Below are 14207 nucleotides of genomic sequence, written 5' to 3' on the forward strand. Positions count from 1 at the left end.
TTTATGTTTTTATTCAATTTTTACATTGACGTATAAGGATATATATATATATATAATATATCAGTCTTACACATTAGGTTTAGGAAACATGGCTCTGAATATATTTATTTTGTTCTTTTTATCTATGTTATAAATGCTTATTTGTTATGAAGTAATTTCTATTTATTTGTTTTTTCATTACATTTTTATATAAAATGATAATACACAAGGAATTAATATACCATAATTTATGTTAATTATATTTAAATAAGAAATACACTATTTATTAAAAATATATAATTATTTACAAATTAAGATTAGCATAGGCTTCTTTCTAAATTAATATTTTAATTATATATATTTAATTATAAATATATTATTTACAACTTATTTTATATTACATTCTTATTACATGGGTATTAAATATATATTCAAGAGATAAAAAAAAATATATAATTTTATTTTGTGTCTTATATATTATATCTATATATATTTTATAATATTAATATATTATTATTCTATACGTTAGTTAATATAATAATTTAATTAAATTATTATCTCTTAATCTTCAATTATTATTTTTTTGTTGTAGCATATATATATATTTATTTATATTTCTTTATTAAAAAATATAATTAATTTTTAACATTTTGTAATTATATTTTATATTTTTAGAGATTGTTAATTTTAACAAATTCAATATATTCAAAATTAATATAGAAAGGGGACTAATTTTACTACGAATAAAAGAACATTGCTGTAACCATAGCTATATATAAATAAAAAATAATAATGATTCAAAAATTTTTATACCTATTTTATAATATAATTTACACAGAGTTAATTTCATAATTCTTATTTCTTCTTTCCTTTTAATTATTTATTAAAAAACACAAAAATATTACATAACATGTCTTAATATAAAATATTTCTAAAAATATGATATGATAGTTAGATTTAAATATACATAAATATTATGTATACATTATATATGATGTAATAATTCATTTATAATAAATAATTTAAAATAAGATAAAAAAACAATACATTAAACCTCTAAATATGAAGCATTATATTTTATAGTTTTCTTTTTTAATTATTTATTTTAATAATTTATGTGTTTTACTATTTTAATATATAAATACTATACTATTTATCGTATAAATTGTATGAACTGAATTTTTCTTTTTCATATTATAATGTAAATATAGGTTTTCTCATAATAATGAAATATTTGTGAATTATATTTTTTTTTAATATTTCATATCAAATTGTCATAAATTTATTAATATAATAGGATTGAAGAAGTATCAAAATTAATATGTCCTTCTATAAAATATTAAATATATATAAATTTATTATATATATTTTTAAATTATGATTTATATTTACATAATGGTTATATACAGAAAATGTTCACAATGTTTTTATTATTGAATTTCCTATATATGTGATCAATAATCTGAATTATATAAGTATAAATTAATCTATTTTTACATTACAGTATTAATGTGTGAAAAAGATAATATATGTATATATATAAGAATGAAATAAATAATTTTATTTTTCTTACAGTATAATTTATTTAAATTAAGAAAATTTTTCTAACTTATGAATATGTTAATTACATTTATCATGAAATTTGTAGTTCTAGTATTTAGGTTCTACATGGGATGATTATTTACGTGAATTTATCTTCTATGCATATATTTATACTGTATTTATCTTATAAATATTAATAAATATTTTATCCTATTAAAACATTCCCGTTTAATTTTAGTATTCCTGTTTATTTTTATAAGATGTAGTAAAAAATTAAGGAAAATACTTAATTAATAATGTTACATATAGTATATTGTTTTTATTAAGCTATATCCCAATACGAATTAGTTGATCCTAGTAATATAAAGAACTAATATGTTATAGATATAATTTATGTACAAACGTGCACATATAGAGCAATGAACAGTGCTCAATATATTTAAGAAAATTATTTAATATTAATTGTTATATTAAAAACTATATATCCTCATGAATAGTTATTTTATAATCGCGCTTTTATATCTTATACATATATATAAAGTAAAAAAATATATATATATAAATAATCCTTATAGCGTTTATTAACAAATTTGAATTAATATTGACATTAAATTTATTTGGTGATATTATATGTTTCAGAAATTTCGGTTAAATTCTTTTTATAAATTTTCGTTTTTTTAAATTCAGGACTATATTTTATATAATGATGTAAGCATTTCCAATTTTATGGTAATAATGTAAAATATTGATTCTTCTTCTAATTATATCATTTTTTTTTTAATATGTAACAGATATTCATAGATAAATTAATAGTGTGATAAATATAAGTGCTATACATTATATTTGGATTTATAAATGCATATTTGGAGGTAATAAGAATTATATATTTATTTATTTTTAATATATCACATTTTATAGGTTATATATAGTCGATTTTTGTTCCTATTCATTAATTTAACCATATTGCAAAGAGTGTATGATGTTTATATAATACGTTATAATTAAAATAAAGCATAAAATATTTATTTTATAATCATAAGGCGAATATAAGTTAAAATAAATATTTATTTTACGAATGTTAGATCTATTTAATAGTACCTTATATAATAAAAAAAAAAAAAAAAAGGAAGCATTCTCCAGATAATTAATATAAATATATCGCAAAGTTTATATGAACTTTCATTTTTCTTATTAAAAAAATCCAATGATAATAGTGGAACTCCTAGTGATATCTCATCTCCAATATAATATTTTATTTCTGCATCAGGTAATTTTCAATTAAAATTATGTTTTCAGTACATCTCAAAACTTGTGTCCCCAAGGTTATTCTAGTAGATATATATTTTTTTTCTTACATCTTATATTGAAAAATGTACATATATTGTCCAAAATATATATATGATATTCTTATTATTTAGTGTATATTATTGTTTAGATTTATATTTTGTGTAAATAGAATAAATAATAATTTTATATAAATAACTTATCTTTCTATTGCTATTCATAGATATAATTATTAATGCCAAGCATTAAGAAATGATCCGTTCGTATATATTAATAAGAATTATTGTAAGAAATTTTTTTTTTGTATGATTCTCCATATAGGCTAAGTATGATACACAAAATTATTTAATAATAAATTAAACAATAATGTTAATCATATTAAGATATATATTTAATTTATATTTTAGATAATAAAAATAAGAAAACATATTTTATTAATATTGAAATAGTTAAAAAATATATATACCTTCCATGTTGTTTAAGATAATTTAAGAAATATGATGACAAAAATTACATTTTTTAAACAGTGTAATAAAAAAGATGTAATATGAAAAATACATTTTTTTAAATTATTAGATATATATTGTTTTTTAATTAAATAATAGATATATAGGTTTTCATCATAAAATGTTAATATTTTCTAATATAAAAATATAAATCAAATATTGTTTGTTTAAGTAATATTACAATATTCAATTGTGTGGATAATATTCAAATATTATATAACATAATTCAATGCATATGTATAACATTACATTTATAATTAAACCTAATAAAATAACACACTCCATATTACTCACATGTAGAATGTTTATTTCATAAATATTTTTGGAAATTTTTTTTATATAAAGTATTATGTTTTATTATTTATGTTTGTTTTTTTATTACATAATTAATATACGCCAATGTATGTAGTATTATGATATATATATTAAATTAATTGTGCGTTTATTATTATAAGTATTTATTAAATATATTAAAAAAAGTACCGTGTTCATCTGTAAGGATGCATTTTTGTATTTTTATTAGAACTATGTGTCTTTGAATTATTATATCATTCCTATTATACCATGAGTTAGATATTTTCTTTTTCTTAATTATATGAAAAATTATAAAAAAATAAAATTGAATTATATAAAGTTATTTACACAGAGAAATCAATTCTCGAATGCCGAAATGTATGTGTAATTAATATTCCATATACCTAATGGATAAATATATTAAACAAAATTTGATAAATTAATATATAGTCTATTTATATTGTACACATTAAAAAAAGAAAGTGCTAATAATGATATAATGACAAAAAATTGATGTTCAAATGAAAATAATTTGTTTTATCAATTGATAGATGATAGTATCTTAAATGCATTCTTTATATTTTATATTATAATAAATTCTAATATATTATAAAATATACTTTTTCAACATAATAATTTTAATTTATTTCTTTTCGGTACTCACTTTTAAAACTATCATGCATATATCCAAAGAAGTTAGATCATATGATTTTGCATCTTATTGCTTATATTTAAAAACATTTTTTTATTATAATGAAAAACTATTAAATTATTATATTTTTTAATAACTTTTAACTACGAAAGTTTTTGTAATTTTTAAATTTATCTCTGTTATCCAATTAGCAAAAATCTTTATACAGTGCTTTGAAGAATATAAATATATATTGATTATTAACCTTTAAAATTATATTACCAATATACTTATGCAAATTGTTGAATTCAGTATCTACTTGAATAATGTTATTTTAATTGAATTTAAATCTGATAAAGTATATATATTATATTGAGAGAAGAAACCTGCTCTATCATTTTATGTATTAATGACCATTACCAATATATTTTTTTTTTCTCTAGGCTTGTAGTACTTGAAATATTATAACTGTCTATATTGACATTATTGTACATTTCTTTGATATTATTATGTTATCATAAAACAAATCTCTCGTAAAAAAATTAAATTTTATGCTACTAAACAATAATATAGATTTAGTTAATTTTATCTTATGTGCTATGCTTAATTTTTTAAATACAATCATTGAAAATTTAATATTTTTTTATAAAAAAATTTTTTCCTTTTGTTCATAGTATTGTTGTATGAATATACAATGTACAATAAGATCAAAACATACATATGGAAAAAATAATTATTCAATAATAAAAGTACATAGGATAAAACTTTCCGTTAAGAATATTTTTTAACGCTCATACTTGTAATATATATATTTGGTGCGAATTACAAAAACACACTGGTTTTATAGGCATAATAAGTAAAGAAATTAAGATAAATATATCTAAAAAAGAAATATTATTGATTGAAAATATTGCTGAACAAAAAGAAATAGATGAGGAAATAGTATATCAATATTATAACAGCTATTATATTTACTATATTCTAAGTATATACATAAAATGATCATCATATTCTTGTTGTTTCTGCTATTTTGTTATTTTTATAATTATTTTATTTAAATTATTATATAACAAATTATAAGAATTATAATATTATGCATAGTAATATAATATTATACGCATAATTACACTGTAAATTATATAATTATTTGTTTCCATAATATTTTATCATAATTCTGTTTTATCATATATCAAATGAAATGTTATAAAATTAGTAAAAATATATTTTGTGGAATTTAAAAAACATATTATCGAACATTATATAAATAATATTTATGGTAATTCAAATTTTTATTCAAAAGAAGGAACAAATTCTATCAGCTTATTATTTTATATTAAAAGCAACATTATATATACAAAAATTTGATATATAATCAAAAGCGTTTTAATAATAATATTATATAAAATTAACTATATGGAATTACTTCAAAGAATATAAAAACAGAATATGTGGCAAAAATATTACTTTATATCATGATAATTTATGATTTAATGATATTCCAAAATACGTATAGATAATATAATTATAAATTTTAATATTTATTTCTATTTTGTTATTTATAACAAATTTTTCAATAAATACAACTATATATTGCATCATTTCACATAAAAAATTATATTTTTTTCAGATTTCGTTCATAATTTAATTATTAAGGATAATTACTATAAATATTTATTTACTTATATAATATATACATTCTATGTTATATTTTAAACATGTATTCCTTTATTATGTAAACAATTTATATATATATAAATAATATTGTTATTTACTATATAAATTAGATATATACAATATTATTTTTGTTCAAAATGGGTAATTTCGTAATAGAATTGTGGCTCGTGAGAAGGAAATTCATAAAATAATCTTAATTAATGTAATATAATAAAATGTTTATAATAAATTATATGTTTTTATGGAATTATAATTTCCTATTTAACACGAAAGCAAATTTTACTTCCTTTTTTACAATTTATATATAATGAATTTATTCACGAAAAAAATAATTTCAAAAAATCATATATATATTGTATTTATAATTATGATTTATAGTACTAAATATTTATATCATATATATCTATATAATAAATTAAGAATTTTAATGAACAAGTCAATTTTTCGTTAAATAAAGTGTATAATTATAATATGCATGTAAATTTTCAAATTAACTATCTATAACATATATAAAGTTAATTATAATATTACATATATTATTTTGTTTCTTATTAGAAATATTACACTTTGGATATTGTGAATGAAATTTACTACAGGTAATAATAAGCAAGAAGAATAAGGTTTAAAAATAAAATCATATAAAATTGAGCTTATTCATTAATTATCCACTAACGTGAAAATAAATTAAGTATGCTATATTATTTATTTTATAAAAAGTCAAAATTTTATTTTACAAATAATTTTCATTAAAATTATAAATTAATATAATTATTATATTTTTTAATATATAATATAAATAATAATTAAAATTAAATTACATGTATTTAGAGAGGAATACAAAGAAATTATTTTCCTTTTAAGAGATAGATTCTGTTAAAATTCACACAAAAAAAAATTTCAATAAAATAAAATTTTCTTAATTATATTAAAATAATGAAAAACATTACTTTATAAAATGATATAAATGTTTTATATGCATTGTATTATTATTTTAATGCTGATTAATAATGTTTAAGTAAATAAAGAAATAATGAAAAATATAATAATATTATTAAGTTTTTATGCACATAATACAAATAATCATTCAATAAATCTATTGATACAATCATTCATTACAAGTTTTTTTAAATTTATATTTTGTATAATAATAATATCATATGCATTATAAAATCATATATATATTTGCTATAATGGTAATATATACATCTAATATTAGAATAAATAATTAATCTCATTATCTTACAATTTATATACAATAATAATACGTATGTTATGTATTATTCCATGTATCCACACAAATATATTCTAAATTTCAAATGAAACTCCTGAAGCATAAGTTTATATTTCATTTAATTTATTAAAACTAATTACTTTTTTGTCATAGTTTGTTTTTTTTATATGAATATAAAAATCTATTATAATTTAATGTTTCTATATAATTACAATATTATATATATATTTTTTCTTTTATGAATTTATATAAAAATATTATTTTCTTATCCAATAATAAGCATGATGGATAAACTACGAACATGTATAATTCTAAAAAAATATCAATATATAGATTTGTTTACAAATTTATATATTTATAATATTTATTAAGTATATCATCAATATTATAATTATTCTTATATTTTTAACAGAATAAAAATTTTATAAGAAGAAATTACTAAAATATTTTTTCTATTAATTTATATATACATGGTATGATGTCGCCAAGAAGGTCTATGTCGAATGATGTATGTATCAATTTTTATTAAATTATCTTTTTTTATAAGAACCTGAAAAAATATACATTTAAAAAAAAATAATATAATTATTTTTTTTAAATATATTTATTTTAATTTCAGGGGGGTTTTAATTTAATATTTCCCACATGTGCTGAAGATTATAATATAGCTACTGAAGAAATGATTTAGAAACAATTATCCGATAATATTTCTAGAATGTGTAATGAATTCGGACTTGATATACTGACTGATAAGTCAAAATATGATGAAAATTTTTTAAAAGGTTGTCAATATATTGCAGCCTATTTAAATCGTAGAAATGAAAAAATGCCCGCATCCAGTTATCTAAATAATTATGTGCATGCAAGTTGTAATTATTTCTTTTACAAGCTAAAACTTCTACTGGAATCATATAACGTTAAAGGTGAAAAAGTGAAAGATTGTTATTATAAAATGTTAAATAAATATTCTGAACAAGTATATAAAGATGCTTTTAGTGTATGTAAGAATGTACATATTTATAGTGAACATTTTAATGAAACAACATATGGAATGATAAAATATCTGGATTTACTATATTATAAACTTTATCTTTTAAAAAAATATACAGAATATTACTACCATCTTAAGAATACCTCTTTAAATAGTATTAATTCTATTTTAGGAAATTGTAGAGGAAAAAAAAATTTTTTTTGCCATCATATTCTGAAATTACGGGAAGAATTTGTTAAAATTCAGATGGATTCGGTTCGGAAACCTGATAAATCTATTTCTGAAGATCAAACTTCTCGGGAAATGCGGTCAAAAGAAGCAGAACCAATCAAAGTAATAAAATTTGAAGAAGCGATACACGGTGCAGTAGATGGGATAGATGGAATGATAGAACCACAAACAGAAAAGGTTCTAGCTAAAGCAATAATTACAATATTGATTGTTTCAATATTTTCAATTATTGCACTTATATTCATAGGGTATAAGGTTAAATAAAATTTAAACTAAGAATCGTATATTGTAATATAATTTATATTATGGTGATTTGTGAAATTCATATATTAATAAATGATACATTCGTATAAATATAATTGTTTTTTATTAGTATAAAGATCACTTACCATTTTTACAATATAAAGCATGGAATATAATGGAAAAGAAGAATAAACAAAATAAGGATGTGCTTAAATCATTTGTTTCATTTGAAGAAATATACAATAATTCAAAGGATAATAAATATAGTATATCATATAGCTCGGAAGCATATTAATATGAATATAATAACATTTAATATAATGAACTAATTTGTTTTTATGAATACATTATAATAGAGTAGCCTAAAGTGGTAATGAGAAAAAAATGTTGAAAGTACAAAGTTAAGCTTTAGGATTCAGGGTTTTATTGATCATGATTAAGTTTCCAATATTAATGTTTCATTTTCTAAGATTCTAGATTTTCTCATCTATTTTCTTGATTTCTATTTTAGTATAATAATTGTACGTCATATTTTAGAATGTACGTTCAGAAATAATTGTTTTATATAATTATTATAATTTAATAATAATAATTTATATACTACTTTTTATATGTTATATATTATTATGATGCATATATTATTCTATGCTCTGTATATAATACTATATATTTTTGTATTATAAATATAATTGATGCATTATTATACATATATGATGATTTCTAAAAATCTTTTTTATAGTATAATTTTATGATGATTATATAATTATCATTATTATAAAATGAAAATATATAATTGTTCTAATATATATTATAATTTTATTCTTAATTAATTAACTACTTCGAATATATTATAAAAAGTACATTTAATTTTTTACGGTTCATGTAATATATAATGTTGATATAGATATTTTTAAAAAAGTTTATAAAATCATTTTAATAATATAATCATATACAGCTTTTATATATACTATTATTATGTATATATTTCTTCTTTTTTTTTTCTATAATTTTTTTTATGTGCTCTGTGTATATGTTTTTTTCTTTATTTTAATTTACTAAATAATAAAGTAAATGTCATCAATATTAATTATTATGTTAATGTGTATACGGAAAAAAATAAGAACCTGAAGATTTAATATAATATTTAGCCATTTCTTATACATAGAAGACCGAAAGCTATGCGTAAATTATATTTTTTTCAACATTTTAAATAATATGCTTATGAGATTAATATATTTCATTTTTTTTTTTTTTATTTTATCTGCACCTTTATAAAATATAACCTTAGGAAGCGCAATATATATATATATTTGAAATTTTTTTTAATATGTGTTAAAGTACTAAATCAATTGTATATTTCAATTATATATATTTTATCAACATTTATTCAAATGATATATAGATAATTGTCATTCTATAATTTTTTTTATCTTAGCATGTATTTTTAAATTTATTATAAGTGTGTAATTGGTTAATAAAAACTTTAAATATCATTTTGATGATAAACTAATTTTTCAATTTTTTATAAAAAGTAATACATCTTCAAAAGCTCGAATTATTATATAAATAAATTTCTAATGAATAAAATATATATTTGGAACAATTAAAACTGCGATTTATGTTAAAATTAATTAACTTAGTTGCATAAACTTATATTAATATATATATAATAATTTTAAAGTAGTTTTAAATAGTATCTATTTCAAAAAATATATCTGTGTTTTACTCTATGTGCGCTATATTTGTATTGAATGGTATATTTTCAAAGATTACATGAAAATAATATTTACTACGAATGAAATGAGGAATATGAAAAAAGTATATGGGATGTTCCTTTTAAATATTTATTAAGATGATAATAATATATACTCGGAGAAATACAGAACTCATTATACCAAGAAGTAGTTAAAATATAATTATAATATGTGATGTAAATCAGATAAGAAACATGCTATTTATAGCTCATTAGATATATTAAAACTAAAAAAATAGTGTAAATATACAATTCAATTTCTAATTTTGTCTTCTTTTTAAATATATAATGTAGCTTCACATGTTCTAATTATAACCAATATAATATTAGTAATTCCTTTTTACTATTCATTGAGTATATGTTTATTATTGATACTATATATACATGTATCTTTAATATCCACCTTTCTGTTTTACATCATTGAAATGAAATAATATTTTATATAATTCCTTTTTCATGTGTATTGAATTTATTGTTTTATTTACTATAAAACGTAAGCAGTGTCTTATATAATTAGTTTTATTCCTTATGAAATGTACAATTGATATCAAAATAAATTAATTTGCATCATTATGAAGTTTTTGATTATAATAAATTAACAAAATTATTTTTTATTATAATATGCAAAAAATAATTTTTACATATATTGTAATCCTAAATAAATATAATATTGATGTCCCAAGCGAAAGATGAAATTAGTAAACATTTATTGACCTAATAAATACCATATACACTAAATCCCAAAATAATGAAAAATAGAAAAAGTCTACTATTCTTAATTCATACAAATTTTAAATCATTATAGTTTTAATTTAGCATTTATTTATTATCTTCTTTAATATATAATATTATATAAATTACAGTTTATAAATAAGAGTATTTTCATAAATGTTAAGAAAACCTTAAAATAAGGTTATATTATTTCTCATACTATCTATTTTATAGCATATTCATAGTTAAAGAAAATTATAATTAATAAAATATATATGGAAAAATATATATAAGCGAATATCAAAATTTATTCGTTATATTATAAGTGGAATGTCAAATACAAATATTCATATCCATATTTCTGAGTAATAATAATATGGAATGTAAATTGTCATAAATAATTTATTTCAGCTTCCTACAATTTCCTCTTGTATATTTTTGCAATAGTAATTTTAACTGAATTAGTTCAGAATAAAAAAAAGTAGTCGATTCTTTGTAATACAGGAATATATTAGCTTCAATAAGCGCTTATAAACGAAATAAATAAAGACATTATATAGTAATCTTATTCTTTTTTATTATTTAATCTTTATTTCATTTTGTAGCATTATTTTATGCGATTAATATTAAAATATTTTTATTATAAATTTTACATACAAGTTAAATATATAATTGTTCAACATAAAATTATATGTATGTGTGATATTAATATTAATTATATATAAATATAATATGCTTTTATTCAAAGTAGCTATGTTTAGTATGGATAAATATATTTATATGGCTAATACTATTATATATCATATATTCACATAATATGCAATATAATGCTATATTATCATAATATAAGATACTGAATATTATATATGTATACGTATAACTATATAATAATAACTATAATTGAACAAAATAAAAGTTGATTCATTTTCATTCTGTAATTAAGAATTACTGAAAAATAAACATTCAGTTTTTTGTATATAATGCCTAAGCATAAATCGTTCAACAATAAACTATAAATACACTCGTCTTATAACAATATCAATTTATATATATTTTACATAATAAAATAAATATATATTAAACGATATTTTATAATATTATTATTGATTATATTAATTTGTATTTTTTTAACTATTCTTGAGGATAATGCATTTTTTATAAAATTACATATATATAAATAATTTATGAAAGTACAAATAATCATTTATTATATTTACATTATTCCATGATTTTAAATGTGTGTTTAATATAATGATTATATGAATATATATTCCTATTTGCATGAATATATAATATCGTCTGCTTTAAACTTATGCTTAGTAATTTAAAAATATTTATTTGAAAAAATTTTATTTTCATATAATTTATAACATATTTAACATATATTTTTGGAAATTTATTTATTATTATATTTTTGAAACGTATAAATTGTGTTTAAATAATAAAATAATAGTTATTTTTCATTCATTTATTTATATAAATCAATATGTTTGACGAAGAAAGTCCGAAGAAAAATGTAAGTTTAATACTAATATAATCACATTTTATTTTATATAAAAATATATACATATGTATCATTGAAAACCAATTAAGAAATATATTTTAAAAAATTAATTTATATATTTATATGTATTTTTAAATTACTCCTTAGTTTACTTTTACTGGTATATTTCCTAATTGTAAAAATTGGTTTTATACTAGCTTGTATAGTTGGAAGAGTGATGAACCATATTATACTGTGTATTCTTCAGTGTGTAAATATTTTTAGAAAAATATAAATGGTGTGCAACATGATCAGCAGAAGTTCCATCAATTGTGTATACCACTGCTTTTTTATTTAAAAGATATAGAAGGAAAAAGTAAATCAAATTCAATCCCTAATATCAAAGAAAGTTGTATATGTTTCTATTACAATCTAATGGATCTAGTGAAAAAATATAATGGTAAATTCGATGAAAGACAAAATTGTTACAATATTTTGAAAAGGAAACGTCGAAATGCCAATTTAATAGAGCTTCCTAAAGTATGTAATGTTCATCTTCAAGATTTGTATATTGATGAAGAAAATTTATATGGTATATTTTATTTTATGAATATACTATATGGTATCATTAATAATTTAAGCAGAAATCAACATTTATGTAAGCAGTATAGTCAAGAATGCGAAGGAAACATAAAAAGATTAAGATCATGTGATTTTAGTGCCAACAAAAGTTTACAGGACGTAATTGGTAACATTGAAAATCGGTATCATGAAGAATGCCCTAATCATGTTGTAACTGAAATCGGATAACATTCACATCCGGAAATATTAATTGAAAACATAACCCAAGTGACAGATATAAGGGATACGACCGAAGCACTGATAGTAACAGAGACCGACACAAGTGCAAGTGCAATGACGGATACATTAACGGGCACAGGGACAGAAGTAGTTGTTTTACCATTTATAATATTAGCAAGTGTATTCGTAATTTTTAAAGCTATATATAAATTAAATTTATTAAATTCATGTTTATTCAAGAATAACAATATATATACGTAAAATAAAAATATATCATTTAAATATTTTATATATAGTCAAACACTCATATTTCTTTATTTTCAGTACACTAACTATGGTTCACTTCTAAAACATGGTGTAAAAGGTTTAAGAAGTATGCTTAAAAAAAAAAGTAAAAGGCATAATGATTTAATGAATTCATTTGAAATGATATACAAAAATTCAGTGGATAAGAAGTATCAAATAGCTTATTCATCAGAGTACTATTAGTAAGAAATATTCAGAATAATTAGTGATACAATGTCGTTTAATCAATAGTTAAAAAATAAGTGGCTGCTATATTGAAGTAAGTAAAATGATAATTATATAAATATATATATTCTAAATAAGCAGCAAATGAATAAAAATACACATTATTTGTATGATTTAATACAGAAAAAATAAAGTATCATTATGGAAATATTTTAATGTAATGTGCATAATATACTGTTCTTTACAAAATATATGGAATATTAATATTATATAAAAAACATAATTTTATGTCATAATATAACAAAATAAAAGATTAAAAAAAATATAATCAGTATTAGTATATTAATATATTCAGAAAGGAACTTTAGTGAAATATAAAATT

General features: G+C 18.2%; 2 protein-coding genes across 2 annotated transcripts; both read left to right on the plus strand.

Moving 5' to 3' along the window:
- Positions 1-7616: 7616 nt before the first annotated feature.
- Positions 7617-8901, plus strand: PGO_001855 (variable surface protein; the record flags this gene model as incomplete). The annotated part of the gene is made up of 3 exons (XM_028691022.1): positions 7617-7649; positions 7830-8618; positions 8737-8901. 3 exons carry the CDS (start codon positions 7617-7619, stop codon positions 8899-8901), a joined length of 987 nt encoding a protein of 328 aa, XP_028546823.1.
- Positions 8902-12556: 3655 nt separating this feature from the next.
- PGO_001860 (variable surface protein) lies at positions 12557-13843 on the plus strand (the record flags this gene model as incomplete). The annotated part of the gene is made up of 3 exons (XM_028691023.1): positions 12557-12586; positions 12839-13345; positions 13679-13843. The coding sequence occupies 3 exons, from the start codon at positions 12557-12559 to the stop codon at positions 13841-13843; spliced, it is 702 nt and encodes a 233-aa protein (XP_028546824.1).
- Between the last annotated feature and the right edge of the window lie 364 nt (positions 13844-14207).

The sequence above is a fragment of the Plasmodium gonderi genome, assembly GCF_002157705.1.
Source record: "Plasmodium gonderi DNA, contig: Pgo-contig_202, whole genome shotgun sequence".
Lineage (NCBI taxonomy): Eukaryota > Apicomplexa > Aconoidasida > Haemosporida > Plasmodiidae > Plasmodium > Plasmodium gonderi.